Source organism: Ciona robusta, chromosome 14 (genome assembly GCF_009617815.1).
Source record: "Ciona robusta chromosome 14, ASM961781v2".
NCBI classification, from domain to species: domain Eukaryota; kingdom Metazoa; phylum Chordata; class Ascidiacea; order Phlebobranchia; family Cionidae; genus Ciona; species Ciona robusta.
The window spans coordinates 3,926,205-3,949,911 of NC_143248.1; the positions used below are offsets into that span (position 1 = coordinate 3,926,205).

At 36.8% G+C, this 23,707-nt stretch overlaps 2 protein-coding genes across 6 annotated transcripts; both read left to right on the forward strand.

The window, feature by feature from the left end:
• Positions 1-1,193: 1,193 nt before the first annotated feature.
• Positions 1,194-16,521, forward strand: LOC149725097 (transcriptional enhancer factor TEF-1-like). 5 transcript variants are annotated; one of them, XM_089892725.1, is made up of 14 exons: positions 1,194-1,228; positions 4,884-4,997; positions 5,177-5,386; positions 6,743-6,885; positions 10,196-10,260; positions 10,616-10,678; positions 11,450-11,572; positions 12,207-12,244; positions 12,549-12,673; positions 13,256-13,374; positions 13,955-14,128; positions 14,478-14,618; positions 15,225-15,377; positions 15,537-16,521. In XM_089892725.1, the coding sequence occupies exons 3-14, from the start codon at positions 5,331-5,333 to the stop codon at positions 15,648-15,650; spliced, it is 1,314 nt and encodes a 437-aa protein (XP_089748851.1). In that variant the 5' UTR covers positions 1,194-1,228; positions 4,884-4,997; positions 5,177-5,330; the 3' UTR covers positions 15,651-16,521. The 5 variants fall into 5 exon arrangements, with proteins under 5 accessions (XP_089748851.1, XP_089748849.1, XP_089748850.1 ...); XM_089892723.1 differs by lacking the exon at positions 1,194-1,228 and adding an exon at positions 2,564-2,780; XM_089892724.1 differs by lacking the exon at positions 1,194-1,228 and adding an exon at positions 3,273-3,474.
• A 919-nt stretch (positions 16,522-17,440) lies between these two features.
• Positions 17,441-23,552, forward strand: LOC149725098 (adhesion G protein-coupled receptor D1-like). The gene is made up of 9 exons (XM_089892729.1): positions 17,441-17,599; positions 17,994-18,113; positions 18,742-18,855; positions 19,513-19,671; positions 20,719-20,813; positions 21,340-21,553; positions 22,140-22,208; positions 22,714-22,773; positions 23,150-23,552. Exons 1-9 carry the CDS (start codon positions 17,542-17,544, stop codon positions 23,329-23,331), a joined length of 1,071 nt encoding a protein of 356 aa, XP_089748855.1. The 5' UTR covers positions 17,441-17,541; the 3' UTR covers positions 23,332-23,552.
• The last annotated feature ends 155 nt before the right edge of the window (positions 23,553-23,707 follow it).

A 23,707-nucleotide genomic window follows, 5' to 3' on the forward strand; every position in this document is an offset into this window, starting at 1 on the left:
TTGGTTTCTGCCTGCAAATCGTGACTCCTAGGCGCTATATCCTAAATAGAATTTCTTTTCCGTAGGCCCTCGAATTTTAGCTGCTTTGTGCTTTTTGCTCTTAGATTCAACAACTGAACTAAATTGCATCCACGAACGCTTGCAACAGAAACGCTTCCAGTTACGAAGGACGCTTGACTTCAGTGAAGGCTCGGATTTCTGGTTGGCTGTGGAATGAAATATCTCAGAAACCGAGACAATCCGCTAAGTTAGAGCACTACGAGTTCCCGTGCTTCCTCCGACAAAGTTAAACCTAAACCACACGCCGGTCATTTACACTGTGAAATCAACGGTACAACATCTGAAACAGACAGACAACAACATCTGTCGCAATTGTGTCTGCTGAGTTGTGCTGTACAAAGAAATGACTCAGACGGGTTTTTCTAAATATCCAGAATTTATTTTATAGAGTGTGCGAATTCAAAACTACGACGAGAATTAGTTTGTCAAGACGAATTTTCACTGGAAAATAGTTTTGCTTTCAGGTAACTGTTCTTGTGGTAATTAGTCGTGTTTTTCATAAGTAATCCGCTTTTAGTGGATAGCGTTGTATAATCCTATCCAGAAATTGCGCGCTTATTTGTTTTACTGTAGCAGTAATTGGAAAACGTAGTTTTTCTTAATTGGAACTCGTGAATTTTGAATTAACTGTCGTATTATACTAATAAGTGCGTTCTAACGCGTGGCAAAATCGTGGAATACGCCTGTCGCATTCATTAGGCTAAGAAGTTTGTATTCGAAAGCAATAATACGAATGTGCGGGCAATAATTGATTGAATATTTTTCATCTTTCTATATAGGTAACTGTCTCGAAATTCGCAAAGCATGTAACAATTATAATAGTAGGGTTAATTAATGTAATAGGATTTTTAAATCAGGTAATATTTTTTAAAAAAAACTTAAATTACAAGTTCTACCAGATAGATTATAGGTTATAAGTGCACCGAATAGAAATATCTTTACATTCAAATTAGTCAGCGGTTCTTACCAGAGACTTATTTACCGCATAGGTTGTGCTGAATAGAAAGTTTACTGTCCATGTTAAATGATTGACACCTTGAATAGACTGTATGCTTACCCAAGCAAACAATAATAGGTTACGTACTGACTTACGTACGCATGTTTTGCGTAGGTCTGAGGAATTTCCGTGGGCGTAAATTTCAACAGATTTACCTCTAAGAGAGAACCGGTAAGTGAAAATACTACTAAAATTAAACTTCGCGTATTATATGACTATCGCATCGTCCGGAATCTGGATTATGCAATCTTTCTTCTTAAATGTATAGTTGGGTGGGGGAAGATGAGAGCACATATTATTCAAATATTCTGATCGTATTTTAAACAAATGACAACGGTCTATGAAAGTCGTGAGAATATGGTTTTATAATCCTTTGAATTGTCGCTGATTACAACCACATGGGACGAGAAAATAGAAAGAAAAGGTGTTCCATCTTCCCCCACCCCACTATATATCATAAGTGTGAATTTAAATTAGGTGGCCACATATAGTAGGTTGGGGACGTTGGACATCTTTTCATTTTACTTTCTTGTACCATTTGGTAGTTCACAGGGATCATTCAAAGAATTATAAAACCATATCCTTACGACTTTCATATACCGTTGTTAATTGTTTAAACACGTTTATAGGATATTAGGTGCTAAAGATGTCCTATCTTACCCCACAGTACTATATATTACAGCTTTACTGTGCATATATATTGTTTTATAAAAACATCACACTTGTTTTAGTTGCGCTAATGGTTGAATGTATATTTATTTAATTTGCCGGGGTTTCTTAGTTAAACAATTATGCTAAAATATACTACCGTTAGGTAGCGCTAGTGGTTAGCTTCCTTTGTCCACGTTATTTTTACACCACGATTGTGAAATTTTTCCTTTTGTGTATCGACGATGACATGACGTAATTATTTTCAATTTTGGGCAAATTAATTTTTAGTGTAAAAACTTATTGAACACCGTATAACAACTTCATTTTATAATTTTTACATATTTTTGTCATTTTAGCCAAAAAGCATTAGAGATTTTTATTGCTTCAGTTTTTCGCAAAAAAAACTTTAAAAAATCGTGCCCAGCCTTTGCCGTGTCGCTTGCGCAACGTTGGCAGTCCTGCGGGCATAGATTCCTAATTGATTTTTAAGCGAGAAAAGTTGAAATGATTGGCACAGGAAATACGAAACGGAAGTAGATTAAAGTCTGGCTGTATTACGTTGGCCAGATCTGGTAATAACAAGCGCGTAAAATTATCGAAGCTGTTTATTCTCTATCCGAGTTCAGTGGCGCAACTAGCGCTAAGCAAACAGAACTCCGTGAAGCGCTTCGACGATTTTGCAAAGGGCGCTTAAATCGGCGAAGTGTAACGAGAGGGTCTTCTCTCCCCGAATAATACAAGATACAAAAACTTCTCCGATTCGCGCGCGCTTGTAACAAAGAGAGCCTTGTGACGTACACCGCCTCGAGCTTCGAAGTAATAATTCAACGAGCAAGGAGGTTTTTCTCTTCTCTCGGTCTTTGAGGACGTTGTTTGGCGAGTTACGTCATTATCACACTGTGCGCATGCGCTGATGGTAGTCGGAATTCCATCTTTCGTTTCTGTCATAGTTGGCATACCTGCTCCGGCGCGCTGTCGTAGGACAACCGAAAAAACAGCGAATTAGTCGTCAAGTTATCAGTGAATGCGACGAAATTGATTAATTTTCACTCCAGGAGAAGTTTGTGAACGGGTAAGTGTTTTTGTTTTCTGTTTCCGACGACGAGAAGGCGTAATTTATGGCGTTGAAAGTTGCCTATGTCGCGACTCAGGTTGAGAGTTATGCAAGGCATGTGTGGTTAATAATCGGGCAAACGCTCACAGCTCAACTCATTTCGACTCTTTCGCTACACGACGAGCAGACATATTTATTGAAATCATCTCTAAATGAAAATATTATTAAAAAATTTGTTTTCTGAAGCGCTGATTTCAGTCAGTAATGCGAGTGTTAAACCAGGAAACACCAGTTGAGCTACAAGTTTAGAAAGTCCACTAAACTGATAATCTTAAAGATTTTACAGAAGTAGTTAAACAGAATACCTTTACTATTAATTTGGTTAAAATTGTTACGAAAATTATGGGAGTTTAGGTTATTTAAAGTTGTAATTAGTGTGTTACTGTAAATTGCTGTACAATGGCCGCCGTTGACAGCTATAGAGTATTTTAAGTTAGGTCTTAGTAATTTGTTTCGAAAGCGTTACAATTTTAGTTGGTTTGTTTATGTTTGAAATCAAGTTATTAGGTCTTTGTACACTGGTAGTATAAGTTTTTAACTGGCAAGTGGACTACTATCCTATCACATTGAACTCGTAATCCAGGAAATTGTTTGTTGTAAAGAGGAAGTAATGTATAGCCATCGCTTGAAGCAATTTTCACGTTTCTGCCAGGTTTAATGACTTTTATCTATTGCTTGTTAAATTGTGTCATTTATTGAATTGAACATTCAGATTCGACACGCGTTGTATTGGACGATGTTTTCATTTTAATGTTAACTGCCATTGGTCATTAGTGTATTATGTTGTAGAGTGGAGGGGATGGGACACCTTTGCGTTCTGTTTTCTCGACCCATTTGGCAGTAAACAAAGAACATTTAAAGAATTATAAAACCGTATCATTGCGACTCCCATAGACCGTTGTTAATTGTTTAAAACACGATCAGGATATTTAAATATCATGTGTTAAAGGTGTCCCATCTTAGCCCACAGTACTCTATGTTATAGATTATATGCAGATATACCGTCAAAATGAAGTGTTTGCGACTGTTCGTAACTTGAAAAGTGCGACAAATCGTAACATGCGCTGCCATATTTCCTATAATATTTCAAGCGCGTATTAATAATAATTATCCGTTACTCGGCGAAAATAATGAAACTTGGATTCCGTGAAATCACCAGATAACGACTAGCTGCGTCATTCCGGAGCAAAGTAATTTCTTTCCGTGGCATTTATGTTAATCATTGCATCGTCGTAATCTGCGTGTTTAACTATGATTTGTCGTAAGCAAATTGACATGGCTATTCTTAAAGGAATTGGCCATTCGCGTATTAGTGCGCTGCGCCATACTTTCTTTATATTACCTGTAATTTAGTGATCATATTAAGCCTCTACAGCACAAAATGTGCAATATGGGTTTAGTGTCGCAATGATATACTCATAATCAATACCTGTGATTGCTACACTATTAATAAAGTGTCCGGCCGTGCTGGTTTTGTTTACCATAATTTTGATGGAGTTTGCGAATAAGAAACGTCGTTTACAATCTGGTGTGTCGTCTGTTGCTTGTATATTGCAAGTCTGCGGCACCTGTTTCGTCTGGGGAGGCAATTGGCGGTTTTATAGTCTGGCCAGGCACGGACGTGTTGGTTATAGTATAGCACTGCTTGATTACACTGCTTGTGTGTTATTTATAAGAGCGCTTCAAGTACCCTTCCAGCGCTACGATTGAATCAAATAGCGAACATTACGTTACCGATAACCTCTCAAACGTAGACCTCAGTCGACACTGACCCAGCAATAGTTAATTATTAAACGCGAGCCAATGGAGGTAAATGTAATAACGAGCTTTTCAAATGGTTGAACGCACAAACACGGCGTTGTTTCCCAACGTATTATATGTCACTCAGCAAGAACAAGCTTCTCTTTACTAACATTGCGTTTCTCCTTAATCACAACAAGCGATTAATTTAGTAAAGCTGATAACTTTTGCACCAGTTAGGTCCTGTATTATAAGTTTAAACCTGTACAATCCCTAAAGTAACTAATTCACACTGTTTTTTTGAAAATTGTTTATTTTCAGCTGAAGGGCAAAAGATCAGACCTAGCCAGATCTCCATTCAAAAGATTAACTACACGTTTTGTACTTCAAGTTTTAGGCCCAAACAAAAAAGATTGCATCCATTTTAAATTGTGTGTAAGTACTACATAACCAGTATATGCCTAATGTGACTGTAAAACAAAATGAATGTGTCACACAGTTAACTTTTTACCAATAATCCTCCTTAAATGATAAGGCAAGGCATGTTTTCTGCATTTCTATCACCAACATTGTATAAGTAGGTCATGTTGTGTTTATATGAAGTATCTTACCAGGTTACCCCAACCAATCACCATCAATCCACACAACCATCATCCTGATTTATCAGCGGGCGAAATTGCCAGCATAGTGTCGCTACACCAACCTAATACATCGGTGACGGACCCCCTAAGCGTCACCATTCCCCCTGTAGCCACCACCCCGGGCCTGATGGGGGGCCCTGGGTCGAGTTCAGGGGGCCCGTCACCCACCAGTGATGACATGAAGTAAGTAGTTCATAGAAATATAATAAATACCACATATGTAGTAGGGTGGGGTAAGATGGTACATGTTTTAATCCCTTTTTCTTGGTTCATTTGGTATTAAACGAATAGTATTTACAGAATTAGATAACTGCAGCTATGCTACCCCTAAAATAATTTTTTTCTGTAGGGGGGTGGTAGGTGTCATTGCACTACCAGCAAAGTGTGCAATTTCTGTCATATAATAAGTTGTCCAGAGAAATTTGATAATTACCACTTATATATAATATCTAGCTATACGTGGAGGTGAGTGCCTTTGCACCACCAACAAGATGTGCAATTTCTTGGCACACTCCCTGCACTAAATGGCAGGGCTGATAATCAAATTGCTTATTAGCTTAACTGTATAATCAATGTAACATAGCCTGTGGCTTGTGGTGGTTGGCCTTAGCTAACAGACTGTGAGTCTGCATAAGTTGTCATGTTCTTCTGAGTGAAAAAGCCACTAATTAGGTGTGACAAGTGATTCAAATCTGTAAAGTAGCACTCCACTAATGTAGCTTCGGATATTACACAAACCATGCCCATAAAGACAGTTTACGAAAGTGGTGTGGAAAGATTTGTGGATATATTCTACCGCCACCCTAGAATTAATTCAGTTCTAGATAGGTTTTTGGGTTGGACTTTTTAGATTACTAGTAAAAATTGCTTGGCCTGGTAAACCATTTCAGTTTATCTCTAAAGTATAAGGTTACTTGAAAACAAGGCAAGAAAACTATTAAGTTTCAATTCAGGATTTAATTGTTGGCAGTGGTAACTATTCAATAACTTGTAATCTCTTATTGTTCTTAGCATTCTAGCTCAAAGAAAGACGATAGCTTAGTATTGTTTACTTTTGTAAGCTGTTCTTTTTATGAAATTCATTATTTTGGACAACAGCAGCAGAAGGGGCTATATAGTTGTGACTAGTACAGTTAAATAGAGTCGAATAAAATAGATCTATTTGCATTTCTAAGATTTGCAGTTATTCATTTAATAATAGGGTTTTAGAGTATTAGCAGTCTGCATTTTCACTGGCTTAGTACAAAATCAGCAAAATGAGAGAGATATTTCCCAGTCCAGAAACATCTCCATCTATATGTCAAACGCCAAGTCCATTAACCGAAAACTGCTTAAAGTTTACCGCTGGTTATTTCAAGCCACATCCGATGTTGCAATACACCAGTCAAAGGTCTGTTTTTTTACATCGTAACAGCTGTAAATTTCGGCTAATTTGTAAAGTGAATACGTGTTAATTCATCGGAAAGTTTTGGCGCCATTTTGAGTTGTGCACAATGTAGTATTTGTGTGACAATGTACTTGACAGTACTGTATTAACAGCATGCAGAAAGGTGATGTTATGGACAACGAAGCCGAAGGCGTTTGGAGTCCTGATATAGAACAGAGTTTTCATGAAGCGCTTGCTATATACCCTCCATGCGGTAGAAGAAAAATTATACTTTCTGACGAAGGAAAAATGTATGGTAAGTCAAAATGTGTTTGGGGTAGTAAAAGTTTGCATGTTTTTGCTAAATCACTTTCAACGTGATATTTACTGTCGGATATTGCTAGTGCAATATATAACTGTGCGGTTTTACCTCCTATAAGTTACTGTAAAGTACGTTTTACAATCTGGCCCAGTGCGCTCATCGAGTGTTTCAACGTTATAAAACTGAGCTTCAACGAGACAAGAAGCTCCCTTCTGCTTTAGTCGGTTTCCGTTTCGAGTTGGTAGTATCGTCAGTCCAGGGTTGTCTTTTGTTATCAGAACCGGGTGCTCTATTTAGCTTTGCACTGACAATAAGGTCGACGATATCCAATTAAACGTTTCCGGCTGTCAAATGTTGGTTTCTCAGGTTATAAACAACGAATCGCTTGTTTTGCAGTAATTTCACGGTCTGTGCTGTAATTAAAGCTCCGCTCATTTGTAGTGTAAAAAGATTACCAAGTAACTAATGACTGTTGTGTAAATTTTGCCTAAAAGTGCGTTCCCTGAACCGTCTACTAAGTGTGCAAACAAGCTTTAAAGGGAATCCCCGGTCTATTTACGCAGCCGCCCATAAGAACCCGAACTTGTGACGCAATCTTTTGATTTGAACCAGTTGTCCCTTCCGTAGGTACATAAGATAAACCTGTAAAAGATTACAGCTTGCAAGTACCGATGATAGGCCCGATTGTGCACTTGGTGTATATTTAACGTGTTGAGAATGTCCTTCTCTTGTGCAATACTGGACGCCTATTTTAAAAACGACAAGTTCACAGTCACGGATCGCTGATGCGTAATTTTTCCCAGAACGTTTACTTGTCACTTTCAAGCATTGTTCCGTAGCCGTGGTCAGCATAATCCTTTACACGTTATGTTTACGCGCCACATTGCTTACACAATGTTTGTAAATTTCAAACTGCTTACACGACGATTTTGACAGAGCAACACCGACGTTTACCTGAATTCAACTTCGGCTTTGTTTGCAAACTAATCCGCGGTAGACGTAACATTTCATCGCTTTAATTCCTGGCAAATTTCGATCTTTTAAATTCTTCACGCTTGGTGTAAACTGCTAGCAGAACACTCGAAAGAACGACATTTGCTTGGAAAGTTTTCCACAGTCCAATCACCCGTGGACGACCTGGGTTCGCACTTCAAGGGTCTTGTCCAAGCAGTGATGAATGATTCCCCAATTCCCAGTCCCCTAATGGCCTTTACACCCATTTCGCCGCGCCCGTGTGTTTAGTGCTGGATGCAGATGATTTGGAGTCGGGTTCGGCCACCGAATCAAAACGGACACAAAGTATTCGTTAAGTAATTTGAGTCGTCTGCGTGCGACCGCGTCTTCCATACCCGAGTAAAAAGAAAAGCAAATACAGCATTTGAGTAATGCTTCCCCACCCCGCTTGAAGTGGCTTTTAAGAAATTCAGTTTCGTGAATAAGCCGATAAGCAATTGAAATAACTAAATCAAGTTTCATTCGCAGTACCAAATTTCTTAGAAATAAATGCAGTTTTAAAATTGCAATTTTGCTGTGCAATGATATAGATTGAATAAATTGCAAAAGTAATCTAACACTTTCTGGCGCAACAGCTGTTGGTGTATTTGTGTTTCTGGTTGCCTTTGCATTCTAAACACCGAGATGTGACAAAGTGACCACATTAGCGTCCATTTAATATGCGGCTTCTCGGGTTTCGTGTCACCTTACACCTTGTTCATGCTTGTCAAGAACCTATTAACACTGCTGCGTAAAAAGCGTGACGTCTCTATGCTTCTAGAAGGGCTGTTTCCGCTTTCAGGAGTGCCCGCTTTGGACCGAAAGCTGTCAGTTAAGTTTTCATAATAAAGCAAAAGATTGCTCATCAATCAATTCTCCTGACCGCTCGTATTGTCCGCGGCATGTAATATTTGTTATATTGCTTTAGGAAACTAAATAAACATTTCACTGCTCGCCCATAAAGTTAGTCGTTCCCAAGTTTTGTGGTAATTAATTACGCTATTAATACCTTGTAGTACTAAGTATGTTCGAACCATTTTACCCTGTAGGTGAATAATAATTTATAACTGCTATACACGGTAAAGTAATAATTACAATGAACGTTGGAATTAATCGCTTGATTCGTGTTTCCTTTAACCAAACTTCAAAAGAGTGTTCAACTATATACCCAGAAGCCTAATCAGCGCTCTCCGAAATTGTTGCGATTGAAACCAGTCGTAGAGAGTCGTTTTCGTTACGAAATTGAGCACAGCCGTATGCCACTCTCTTGGTTTATTGTCCAAGCGCCCATTTTCTGGCTCGTAAATTTACATTGAATTCCCGGCGTTTTTCACTGCGATTTGTATTCACACGATGCTGATCGCTTGCTAAGATTAAGCATCGACTCGCCGCATCACCCGCTGTGTAAACAACGGTCCCGTCCACTACGTCAAATAAATAAACAAGGGAATTACATTGATACTTAAGTTGCGCGAAAAGATTGCTTACTTGCCTAATCCAAAGTTAAGAAATCAATGCTTACTGATCGGTAGAAATTAATGTAATTGTCTGATCAAATCCAAAAAATAATCCGATTTTAATGACATTCATATTTAGAATTAAAGTTCACTGCTTTCATTTTCCGGTATTTGTTTTCATTTATTTTTCTTATCAATTCGGAGGTGTTCTGGACTTATTAACATATGTTTTCTTACCATGTGTATGTTCTTAACCAATCAGCTTAACTCCTGGCCTTCAGTTATGGCATCGTTTAATCAAGCCTGTATGAATATTGCATGTAAAACCGATCTACTGTTGGCCCTCATACACGCAACGGGCAAGGATTACTCCAAGTAACTTATCTACTCCTTTGCGGGTTCTCACCCATAAATATTTGATTCTGGGCACTCAAGCAATTAGAGAATCGCCACTCAGATTTTGTGGTTTCGGAGCTAGCTTCAATTAACTATCAACCCTCAAGGGAATCTCCCACATTTTTCTCTGAAAATAAACCACATTTTATTACTCATAAAGTTAACTCGAGTTAACTCCACGTTCCCCAATTTCGTATTTTACATATAGTAGGGTCGGGGAAGTTTGCACAGTTTTTCATTCTATTTTCTTGTCTCATTTGGTCGCAGACAAAGAACATTCAAAAAATTATAAACCGTATTCTCACGACTCCCATGCACCGTTGTTAATTGTTTAAAACACAATCAGCATATTTGGATATTATGTGTTAAAGGTGTCCTTTCACCATACCCTATACTATAACTCTTATAGTAATAAATTCATATTTTAAAATCATTCCTTATGTTTATATAAACCACAGGTCGAAATGAACTGATAGCTCGTTACATAAAACTGAGAACCGGGAAGACAAGAACCCGAAAACAGGTTGGTTACTCCTAATAAAACATTTAAATCCCTAATATATTGCCATCATCTCACGTTGCATATATCTTGTACTGAATTGACGCGTCGTTTTATCTTCTGCTCCTTGGCGCATTCTAGCGGCGATAATTCCCAACACAGTTGTGTCTTTACAGTAGCATATATACTTAAAGATGTTAGAATGATATATAAGCCAAAGTTGACCTAATGTTCATTCTTATGTCCTAAAGAGCCTTATCCGTATACAATAAAACTGAAAACAATGATATAATAGTCAGTTTAGTTAGCTAATTTCTTTTTGTTGTCCGTAGAAATTGGTGTCCGTAGAAATTGGTGTCTTAACTTTATCATTCTACAGGTTTCCAGTCACATACAAGTTTTGGCCCGAAGAAAATCAAGGGAAATGCAATCTCAATTCAAGGTGGGGTAACTTTTATAGGAAATTTAACTCATGCTATAAAGCAGTAGTTCGTAAGCAGCATAACAATTCGCTTCTTGTAGTTACATAGTTCACCATATTTGCGTTGGGTAAAATCATAAAAGAAATTCAATAAAGCCGTAAGGTGTAAATACAACTCTGTTTGCTTCTTGAATAAGGAGGGCTTACTACTATAACTCGTATATGGGGACTAAATGTAGAATGTCAAAGAAGACTCGTCGCAGCATTCTTATACATAAATAGCAAAATGGTATTCGCTGAAACACACGCTAAGGGTAAAAATTAATAGGCCATTACTATTATTTACGCACACTTTTGTTTCTATTAGAAGTCTAACTTAATAATATTTAAACATAAATGGCTCGTTTGTCTGCTAGGTGTAGCGACCACGCTTATTTTCTTCCAATAAAATGTAAATATGTTTTTAACTTCAAGCGCATTTTAACAACTGTTGTTTTGTCGCTATATCCTGTCTTTTCGTTGGTAATATTTTTAAATCTACGCTACTGTAATAAAAAAACGACAGTCCTCGTAACACGAGTGTTCTGGTTCATACACCTCGTGCCAGCTTACGACTTCCTTAGTGAATAATTTTTTTAGATTTTTTATTTTTTTTTATGTATTATTATTATAACATTTATTACTACTATAATAAGCGTAGCTTCTAAACCACCATACACTATATATACGTGTGGTATATAAATGCCACTTAGCCTGTATTGTACTATGTATTGATACCGACCAATTTTGAAGGACCAGGCGACTAAAGACAAAGTGTTACAAAGTATGGCATCTATGTCTTCCGCACAGATCGTGTCGGCAGGGGCGCTACAGAGCAATAATATGGAACTTGCACCCAGGCCGCCTTACACTAAGGTATGACATTGTGAACTATCGAGCATGGATATAAACTACATAGTCGTTTGGTCCGCTAAAGCCTGAATATAGTAGGTGGGGGAAGTTGGAACACCTTTTCATTCTGTTTTCTCGTCCTACTTAATAGTAAACAAAGAACATTTAAAAAATTATAAAACGGTATCCTCACGACTCTTATAGACCGTTGTTAATTGTTTAAAACACGACCAGGATATTTGGATATTCTGTGCTAAAGGTGTCCCATCTTCCCCCACACCACTATACCATTGCGTGCTGCCTTCTAGAATCAAGTGTTACCAATTACGTAACCGACAGAAATCAAATCCAACGAGTTTATTTACTGTTAGATATAGTAGGATGGGGAATACGAGACACCGTAGCATAAAATAACCAAATATCCTAATCGTGTTTTTTCATCTTCCACCACCCTACTATATATACTTCGCCTTAAACGTGTTCATCGGCATTTGCAAAGAAGCTGTAAAATGAAAATAATAAAAAAACGTTTCTCAAACTTGTACTTAAGTGTGTCTTAAATGTATTTACTATGGGTTTTTTTTATAAATTTTTCTTGAGATAAAATATGCTATGGTATCGTTCACCAAAACTTCACGAAGCTGTTTTATATTTTCAGCCGTTCTGGCGAGGACTTGTTGGCCAACCCGACGCAGAGTAAGTCCATATGTTTTTACTTATATAGTAGGATGGGGAAAAATTTGACACCTTTAGCACATACTATATTCAAATATTCTGATCTTGTTTTAAACAATTAACAACGGTCTATAGGGGTGTATGAAACAGAACACCCGTGTTATAACGACTGTCGTTTTCCGGCCACGCGAGGATAAAGCAACTTAAAAATTGCAGTTTTTATGATATAGAAAGGTATATTCAAGATTTATTTATTATGTTGGAATAAGACAGTTTAGGTTATGTTCAAAGTATATTTTATATAAATATACCATGTTTCTTTCAGTATCAAGCCCTTCAGCAATCCCCCATACGCCCTTCAAGCACCTGGTTCTGCCCTTGTAGGAAGCAGTCTTCCAACTTCGAACGTTAGTATACCGGCATCGAGACCTGGACAAACCATAAGTTCAGGTTAGTACCTCATTACAAATCTGCTACTTTTAGTTAAACGTATACTTTAGTGTGTTTTTAACGAATGTCGTTTTGCTGCTAATTTTATTCTCGTTATATACTTTGGCCCTCGCTGTCGTAAACGATTAAGTTATAGTAATATGGGGGAAGATGGGACACCTTCAGCACATAATACCCAAATATCCTAATCGTGTTTTAAACATTTACCAACGGTCTATGGGAGCCGTGAGGATACAAAAATTCTTTGAATGTTCTTTGTTTACTACCAAATTGGACGAGAAAAGAAGGCTTGTTTAATCTGTAGAAATTGTCTGTAGAAGTCGTGAGGATACGGTTTTATAATTCTTTGAATGCTCTTTGTTTACTACCAATGTGAACCAAAAAATAAAAAAAAGGTTTCCTATCTTCTTCCATACTATATTATTATACCCAATATCACACATTATAAAATCATATTTATATATTGTTTCTGCCAAGCATATTTCTACTTGTGTTTTGGCTCTTCCGGCAAAACTTTTGACTAACCAACGGTTCGACGTCCCACATTCATATTACTCAAGCTTTCATAATCATATTACACAGGTTTTATAAACCAAGCTGGCAGCATTGGCCCAGCTTGGGAGGATCGTCAGATAGCGAGTAAGAAACTTCGCCTGGTCGACTTTTCCGCTTTCCTGGAACAGCAGGGGGACTTAGAGAATGTAAGTAATTTAAATATATAAGAACCTGCGACGCTTTAAGCATATAATATCCAAATATCCTGATAATGTTTAAACAATTAACAACGGTTTTTGGAAGTCGTGAGTATGCGGTTTTATAATTCATTTATTGTTCTTTGTTTACTACCAAATGGGACGATAAAATAGAACGAAAGTATATCCCGAGATAACATGGTAGAATTTCAATATTTTGTTATATCTCACGGAATAGCATTAGCATGGTTAAACTGTCACGTATATACTGTGTGCTTATTGCTGATACAGTAAGCTTTGTGAGTGAAATTGAAATGTATAAGCGAGGTATTATAGTAGGTTGTGGTAAAATGTACCATGTTTTTTGTTGTAAATCCTAATCTTATTTAGGATTACTGTAATTAATGTTTGTATTTCGGAATAACTTTCTATATAAACTACATAAGCAAGTTATTGTAGTATAGTTTGTGATAAGATGTACCATTTTTAAAAATCCCTATAAAGAAAAATACCGTTTGTATTTCGGGCTTTTATGTACATAGTTCATCGTAAAGTTTAGCACCTTAACAGTTTACTACGAACATTCCAGTACTCAAAGCATCTGTTTGTCCACATCGATCAGTCCAACCCATCCTACAACGACCCGTTGCTCGAGTCTGTTGATATTCGACAGATTTACGACAAGTTTCCAGAACCGAAAGGGGGTTTACGTGAATTGTATGAAAAGGGCCCGAAAGAAGCGTTCTTCCTCGTCAAGTTTTGGGTAAGTTTCGTCGCTGCTACCATTGGGCGTATATGTGTCTTTAGGCGAGACAGTTAACGGCAATTGCTCCAACCCAATGGTCGCTAATGGGTTGTCTGAATTGTCTGCCATATAGAAAAACAATTACACACAAAGTTACATACGTGGTAACTCGTAAGCGGACACGAGGTGTATAAAATAGATCATATAACGACTGTTGTTGCTCACCACGCGAGGGTAAATAAGTTATATTTATTAAGATGGAATAACATACAAAGCAAAAGACGTGAAACAAAACGACAGTCTGTATAACACGCCTAGGTACAAGCACAAGTACAAAACTTGTATTAAAAAGACCGCTTTTTTTCAGGCCGATTTGAATGTGAACATAGCTGACGACAATGGCGCATTCTATGCTGTCACCAACCAGTTTGAAAGCACTGAAAACATGACAATAACTTGTTCAACTAAAGTATGTTCATTCGGAAAGCAAGTTGTCGAAAAAGTTGAGGTAATGGAATTTTAACCAAAGCAATAATTTCACGTTGCTGGGTGTAAATCAATTCACGTTTTATTTTAAGACTTTTTTCATTGGTGATAACTTGTAAGGTGACAGGAGGTGTATGAAACCGAACACCCGTGTCATAACTACTGTTCTAAGGCCAATCACCCGTGTTATAACGGCTGTTGTTAATAAAGTACTACGATTTCACGTTGCAAGTCGTTGTAAAACAATTGTTACTTTTTATATGATTGCTTGCCATTATATACCATTTACAGTGTGGGGCTTAAGTTGTTCAATATCCTTAACCATACAAAAGCTGCCATTTTTAGTACAGTTTGTAATGCGTCATAGCGGAATGTGTTACCTAATTAATCCCTTTTTAGTTTTAAGGCTGGTTGGCTCAACGTTTTTCCAATTACCTAGTTATTTTAACACCTTCCTATTTTATATGGGTGAGATCCGAGGAGTGAACCCCGGATTTAGGTCACACTTGGGATATTACCCCAACTCCCAGGCCGCTTATGTATTCCTTCATGCGACCACTTAACTCCAAATACCTTAGGCCAATTCTTCTTTTCCTAGAGACTAAAAATTTTTGTCTTTTTTCAATAGACGGAGTTCGCTCGTTTCGAAAACGATCGTTTTACGTATCGCATCAACCGATCCCCTATGTGCGAATATATGATCAACTTCATTTTGAAGCTCAAACATTTGCCCGAGAAGTACATGATGAACAGTGTGCTTGAAAACTTCACAATTTTGCAGGTACGCAACACGCAGACATGGTGTTACATACCGTAGGGTAGAGGGATGGGACTTTAGCACATGATATCCAAATATACTAATTGTGTCTTCCCCCACCTTCCCCCACCCTACTATTAAGTGTAACAGGAATTCGAATTAAAACGATGTTTTTTCTTTCAGGTTATTAGCAACCGAGACACGCAAGAGACTTTACTCTGTCTAGCTTTTGTTTTCGAAGTGTCCACGTCAGAGCATGGGGCACAACATCACATATACCACCTTGTGAAAGACTGAGCTGTATATCGCCACCCAGCAGTTCAACTCCAGGTCACAATCGACCGCTGTGCGGCGCCCGTGCACCACGCGGATCACTTGACCTATCCTTTTTTTAACAGCCAATAATAAAATCCGAGAATTCGGTATCCCGTCCTGGGAGTTATATGTTTTTGCAAGAGGCGTGCCTTTTTCATTCATCAGGGTCCTGTCCCCTTGGTTTTTAAACGGTGACGTCACAGCGCCTCACCCCTATATATGCAATCATATTGTGTCGTGAAAGAGGTGCCTGTTACGGTATAAATGTAACCGCGTCAATCCGCTTTCTTGCTTTTCGGTTCACGGCGCTATAAGCACGATTTTTTTCACCGAGGCTGTCTTGGTACACATTCTCGTACAGTTTTCAGTTTAAAAGACACTCCCAGCGCAAAGGGGCCATTGCCACAATGGAGCTTTTTCTATAAGACGAAATAGAACAACTGAAAACTTCTTCGATTTTCTCGAATTTTCGAAGAGCCTCGCTGTGGTTTCAGTAAGTCCACTAGCATTTTTATTAATACCAAGAACACTATCGTTGTTTCACTTTTTCTGCGTTTTTGTTCCAGATCTTATTCGTTATTTTGCGCTGTTTTCTTTTCACTTTGGCGACCCGTTTAGATGATTTTAAGTGTAATGCTATATGTTTATATTTTAATTTTAAATTTTGTAATTGTGTTGCATTTTTACGGTCGCCATTTGCTTTTACCTTTTCGGTACTAACACGCTTTTACCGTTGCGGCCACTAAAGTTTCAAATGTGTGACGTCACACTGGTGACGTCATCCCTTTATTTCCATTTCTCTTCGTGTACGGTACGCGCGTGTTTGCGCAAATACACCCAAACTCACAATGCAGATTTTCAATTAAACACTTATTTAAAACACCTTTAATGAGATTCCTTTAAATTATAGGATTCGAACCAAGCAGTTTAACGTTGTATATATAGTAGGGTGGGGAAAATGGGACGCCTATTCATTCTACTTTCTCGTCCCATTTGGTACTGAACAAAGAACATTCGAAGAATTTTAAAACCGTATTCTCACGATAGACCGTTGCAATCGTTTAAAACGCGAACAGGATATTTAGATGTTATGTGTTAAATTTGTTCTATCTTTCCCTACAGTAGTATATATCGTCGGATAGTTTAATTAAAATACCGCAACGGACGATTTCAGTGCAGAGCGCCTTTACGCGTACGCGTGTTTAATAATTACTTGCGCCCTTTTAAGTCCAAGTAAAGTACGACAGTTACATGTGCATCTTAAGCAGCGGTTTTGTGGCTAGTCACTTCAGCTTTACATACTATAGTAGCAGCAAGTCTGAGTTTGACATGTGACAAAAATGAGTCTAACTTGGAATAGAAAGGTTAGAATAGCCATACTTCTTTATATGTTTATGGATTACAAGTTTTGTAATGGTCAAACAAAACGTATTTATACGCCTACTAATGCTATACCGACACAGGTGAGACCATCTTGTAATTTATAACTAGATTTGATGATTTAGATCTCGCTTTATTTTAAATTCCAATTTAAAATTTACAAAATGCTGTTTACTTAGAAATTTTATACTAGGTAGCAAGATCTGGAGAATGCGAAATTTACGGCTGTATAATTTTTGAAATAAAACACATTCAGAACAATATTGTGAAAATGATTTTCATAAATGCATTTTCCACGCATTCTGTGCATATGACGCACAGCATCACGCTTGTGTCGCAACAATTGTAATTTTACAACAGCATCAGCTGACGTCTGGAAATATGTCTCGTGTTATGTTATTGCAAAACATAGTGTAGTGTAGGTGTATGTGTCTGTATTATAAAGCCACGCATTTTGGTAAACGGCATTGTTAGTGCTACTGTCGTCATAATCATGAAGTTTAGACATCCTGGAATGTTAATGTTCCTTCTGTGCCTAAAATTTGCAAATGGTAAATTGAGCTAGAACAGTATTTTGTATTGTTTATAATCTATATAGCGTTTTGAGACTAATACATTTATAGCAACGATAAATGTAACCTGCTGGCAATATATTTTCTAAAGAGTGAGGTGGGGGAAATGGGACACCTTTTAACTCTATTATCTCGTCCCATTTAGTAGTAAACAAAGAATAGTTAAAGAATTATAAAACTATATCCTCACGACTTCTATAGACCGCTGTTGATTTAATAAAACATCAAAATATTTGGATATTATGTGCTAAAACTGTCCCATTCTACCCCAGAATACTACATATATAAGAATATAGAAACAAACTTAAGCGTATGCTTACTTTTACGTTGTGTTTTCGTTGCAAATACTAACTGGACCTATGTATTATTACAGCTATAACACCCGATGTATATTGGTCAATGAACAAACTAGTTCATAATACTACAGTTCAATTACCACCTGATATAGGAAATCCTAATGTATTTACTGGTGTCGCGTCCCAAAATGATTCAGGTAATTGTTTTTATTTTTTTTAGAACTGAACTCATTAGACTAGGTATTTTAAAATACTATATATTATTGTGGGGTAAGATGGGATACCGTTACCACCTAACTCCCATATTTTCTGATCGTCTTTTTGACAATTAACATTATACTCTTAAGTTTAGTAGGGGTGTAGTTATAAGATTAAGTCGAATTTCTTAATTTACTACCAAATGGGACGATAAAAGTAAATGAATACATTAGCCATCTTACCCTACTGTACTATAAGTTAATTTATTTAATAAAGCATGTAATATTACTGTAAAAACGTGTTGTTATTCTTTAAACGATTTTTCTGCTTACTTAAAATATATTTATTAGGCTTTCGGAACGACGTTCGATAAAAACTTATAACGCTATTTTAGAATCGTAAGAATACAGTTTTATAAAATCTATAACTTAATGTTACTTACTTTATCCTCGCGTGGCCGGAAAACGACAGTCGTTATCACACGGATGTTCATTCACCTCGTGCCAGTTTACGAGTTAGGAGCTATACCATCTATGTGTTTTGGAACGGCGTCCTGGCAGCTTTTAAAATTCATCTCTTCATTTATTTCATGCAAAATACCATTTTTTCTAATGTATTGTTTCACAGTATTGGTGGATGGGATCATAGATAAAGCAATCATTATACGTCGAGGCTTTGAATTCCCTGAAGTAAGAAACAGTCCTAATGCGGATTGCTTTAAAGACCCGTTGGAGTGCACAGGTACACGAATGACAGAACTTTAATGTATTTATATAGAATGGTGGGGAAAGATGGGACACTCTTTCGTTCTATTTTCTCGTCCCATTTGGTATAGTAAACAAAGAACACCATTCGAAGAATTGTAAAACTGTATTCCCACGACTTCCAAAGCCCGTTGGTCATTGTTCAAAAAACACGTTCAGGATGAACTGTATGTGCTAAAGGTGATGTCCCATCTTACTCCACAGTACTAGATCTAATTGTTTATTAAAATTCAATAGTTTTGGAATAAGATGGCACATGTTTTCATTTTATTTTATCGTTCCATTTGGTAGTAAAACAGAATTATATAATTATATTCTCATGACTCTAAAAGAGCGTTGTTATTTGTTAAACACGATCATGAAATATATTAGTACAAAATGTGTCCTAGCTTAATCAATCGTGTGTCGGAGCAGACGAGACACCTTTGGCACATAATATCCAAATATCCTAATCATGTTTTAATAAATTAACAACGATTTATGGTAATCATAAAGATACGGTTTTATAATTCTTTTGAATTTTTTTTGTTTTCCACCAAATGGGTCAAGAAAATAGAATAAAATGTGTCCCATCTTCCCCCGTTCTCTAATATATACTGTTTTATGTATAACATATTGATTGCTTTGTTTACAGGTGGTTTAAGTTTTGCTGTGTGGGCGAATTTTCTGTCAGTTCCATCATACGTTGACTCGTGTATCTTGTCCACTTCCTGGTTATGTAGTCACATGGTTCCAGGTGTTGTAATATCTGTTTCATCAAACGCAATAAATGCTGCAATTCGACCGTCAATAGGTAATGTACTCACAGAGTTAGATTTATGGTAATTCGTGAATGGGCACGAGGTGTGTGAAACATAACACCCGTGTTGTAACAAATTACAGATACACAGTACAAAAAAATGAAAAAAATATCCGCTAAAATAAGTTACATTCTTTATACGTGGTAACTCTTAAGCACGAGGTGTGTGAAACAGAACACCCGTGTTATAACGACTGTCGTTGTCCCGCTCTGTGAGTAAAAATAAGTTCGATTTTTTCTTTCTATACTATAGTATGGTGGGGAAAGATGGGACACTTTTAGCACATAATATCCAAATATCCTGATGATTGTATTTTAAACATTTAACAACAGTATATAAGAGACATGGAGATACGGTTTTATAATTCTTTAAATGTTCTTTGTTTGCTAACAAATGGGATAAGGAAATATATGTAAAAGGTGTCCCATCTTCCTCCACCCTACTATATTATACTAGTTGTTGCACAGTTTTGATTGGATCGGACTGTTTGTTTTCAGCAGCGGAGAAACACTTTTTCTTGTCGCTTGCTGATAAATATATTGCAATATCTTGCGGTGGTACATAGCTATATAGTAGGGTGGGGGAAGATGAGACGCCTTTGGCACACCTTATCCAAATAAACTGAAAGTCGTCAAGATATGGTTTGATAATTCTTTGATTATTCTTTGTTTACTACCAAATAGGACGAAAAAATATCATAAAAAAGTCTCCCATCTTCCCCACCCTACTACATAGTAGGGTTGGGGAAGGGTGGACACCTTTAGAACATAATATCCAAATATCCTGATCGTTATTTAAACATTTAACAACGCTTAATGGCAGTCGTGACGATATGTTTTTTATAATTCTTTGTATGTTCTTTGTTTAGTACAAAATGGGACGAGAAAATAAAATAAAAAGTCTCCATTCTTTCCTTACCCTATACTGTTAGTAATTTAAAATCAACGCTATAGTTTAAAGTTCGATCATGATACTATAGCTAAAGCACACGGATTCGTATTAAGAATTTTTGAACCCTTACTAAATACTAATACTTTTAGGGGTGGAATATTTGGCCAACATTTCGTTTGCGAACGTTGGATTCGGAACTTGGAGCCATATTGCCGTCACGTGGAACAAGAAAGATGGAATGGAAGTAATGTAGACTTAACCAGTTTGTTTAGATGTACCTTAGGGGTTGATTGTTTTAATGTGTATACTGCTTTGGGTAATTGCCTATGCTAGTATATAGAAGAATCTTTTGGGCCAACCCCACCCCTTAAGGTCCTTGGGGGACAACGGGACATGCAAATTTTCTTTTGTTTGTGTACCTATTTATTTATACAGCACTGTGGGGTAAGATTGATATACCGTTAGTTCATAGTATCCAGTATTCCAAAACACGTTTCCAACAGTCTGTAAATATACTTTTTTAATACGAAATAGAACGATATAAAAGAATGAGAACATGGACCTTTTTACTCCAAACAATATCCAAAATTAAATTTTCCAAAAACTGGTCTTACAACTTTAAATTTTAACACCTCCGTTAAGGCTATTGGGAAAACTAAATTAGTCTTATGGCTCGTTTATTTTTGCATGGCGGTTAGTTCTTTATAGTTTTATTTTATGAATTTATTTTCTGCCTTTACAACTCATTTCTTAACACGTTTTTTTTTCAGTTGTTTATAAACGGGTCAACTGCTGAAACTAGCAGTAGCATTGTAAATAAGATGAACAACACAGCATTCTTCGCAAAGTTAAGGTTCGGATACTTTGCTTCATATGCGAAACTGAAAATGGACGAAGTGAAAATTTGGTATCGAAAATTATCCCCGACCGAGGTAGTACAGTCTATGTATCACGTTAATTGGACAGCAACGACGACTGAGCCAGGTAAAAATTACTTGCAATTTTATAACATATAGTAGGGTGGGGGAAGATGGGACAATTTTATAGCACTGTATCCTGATCGTGTTGTAAACAATTAACAACGGTCTATGGGAGTCGTGAGGATACGGTTTAATAATTGTTTGAATGTTCTTTGTTTACTACCAAATGGGAACAGAGAAAATAGAATGAAAAGGTGTCCCATCTTCCCCCACTCTAATATATGACATGTTCATACCACACATTTTTTATGATTTAAAATTATTTTCCTTTGAGGGCCAAATAACCCTTAAGTTAAACAGTTAACTGTCGAATTATTTTTTCAGAATTTTTAATTTTTGACCAGGTCTAACCTAATTTCTTTTTTAAATCATGCTATTTATGATGTCATCAAAATTCTAATGACGTCATAATGATTTTTTGAAATTACATCTTTAAATTATTATATAGTAGGGTGGGGGAAGATGGGACACATTTGTTAATTGTTAGAAACACAAACAGGATATTTGGATATTATGTGCTAAAGGTATCCCATCTTTCACACCATCCTACTATATAGTTCTGGTATATATAATTTTTATAAACAATACAGATATCATAACTACCGTATCATCTTCAATTGCTCCTACATCCTTGATGTCTTCTACTACCCCAACATCAGGTACAACAATTACCCACAAAGTAACTTACATGGTAACTCGTAAGCTGGCATGAGGTGTATAAAACAGAACACGTGTTTTATATCGACCGTCGTTTGCTAGGCACGCGAGGATAAATAAGTTACATATGTGATAACTCATGTGCTAGCACGAGATGTATGAAACAGAACACACCCGTGTTATAACGACTGTCGTTTTTCGGCCACATGAGGATAAAACAAGTTTCATTCATTCATTCATTCATTCATTCATTAAGATGTAATTGAATTAAATTCAGTTAACGTGGCGGACAACAACAGTGATATCACCACGGATGTTCTGTTTTAAAACAGCCTACGAGTTAATACCATGTAAATAGACATGTTTACATAAGGAATTTCAAAGTTGCAGATATAAATTAACCATGCATTAAACAAAAGTCTCCCACCATAAATTTTACACTAGAAATTATAATGTATATACATGTTAGTTTGACACCTTAATATAACTCGTATTGTTTAACTACAGAAACAACTTCATACCAATCGCGAACCAACTCAACAGAACTTACTACGGCTGCAATAAAACGTAAGTTAAGTTTTTATAACAGTTGACATAAATAGATATAGGTATACCATGTAAATTAGTGGTTCTTAAACCGTTTTGTGTGCTTTACCCTTTTAACAAAGATGCTTATCGAATTTACCCCCAATAGGTAATATGGCGATCATTTATTAAAAAGCAAACAAACTAATTACATTAATGCGACGGATGCGCTAACTTTTTGGCGACGAGTTTTTCAAAGTCTGGTTTAATACTACAATTAGCCTATTTTTCTGACTCATCAATGGATGAGGATTTTGATTGGTAGCTCATTTACCCTCTAAATACACGAAATTTACCCCAGTTTAAGAAATGCTGATGTAAATCGTACGAAATTAATACATCTTATATTCGCTCTAAGCTATGGGATCAAACAGTTACCGTTACGCGATTCTTGCCGGCTGTATTGTCGCAATATTGGTGGTTCTATTTATTCTGCTTCTGCTCTGGCGCCGCAACCAAGCAAAGAAAAGAGGTTTTCTTGCTGTACCGAACGAAAGGACAACCACAAGCGTAATGTCCGACCATAGTTTTTCGTTGTAAACGAGTAAACAATTTTGCATGAAAATTAATGTAACTTAATTATCCTCGGGTGAACGGCAATGTTTAACTTTGGGGGTATTCATTTATTTTTTCTACTTCTCAACTTTCGAATTCGTAAACTCTCGTTGTTTTGATGGGGGCGGGGCGCTTTATAACCGCAACAACCAAATTGATTTCTTAAATATAGACTATAGGTATAGTATATAAGCCCCATATGACTTCCCAAATTCCTTGGGTGTATTTTGCAGTTGGACTACACCAATATACATTTTGAAAAAGTGACTATATGATTTTAAATCTGTTCCCGAGAATACCTTCTTAAATGCTCCGCCATGTTTGGTCCCTAAAACCACATTTATAACATCTGAAATTATCC

What these genes read in the sequence shown, in the direction of transcription:
- LOC149725098 (XM_089892729.1), top strand. Translation starts at nt 17,542, where the DNA reads ATGAAGTTTAGACATCCTGGAATGTTAATGTTCCTTCTGTGCCTAAAA. An exon ending in CGCGTCCCAAAATGATTCAG is followed by an intron (nt 18,114 to 18,741) that starts GTAATTGTTTTT and finishes ATTGTTTCACAG; the next exon opens with TATTGGTGGATGGGATCATA. An exon ending in TTCTACTACCCCAACATCAG is followed by an intron (nt 22,209 to 22,713) that starts GTACAACAATTA and finishes GTTTAACTACAG; the next exon opens with AAACAACTTCATACCAATCG.
- LOC149725097 (XM_089892721.1), top strand. Translation starts at nt 6,460, where the DNA reads ATGAGAGAGATATTTCCCAGTCCAGAAACATCTCCATCTATATGTCAA. An exon ending in TGACGAAGGAAAAATGTATG is followed by an intron (nt 6,886 to 10,195) that starts GTAAGTCAAAAT and finishes TATAAACCACAG; the next exon opens with GTCGAAATGAACTGATAGCT. An exon ending in TGGACAAACCATAAGTTCAG is followed by an intron (nt 12,674 to 13,255) that starts GTTAGTACCTCA and finishes CATATTACACAG; the next exon opens with GTTTTATAAACCAAGCTGGC.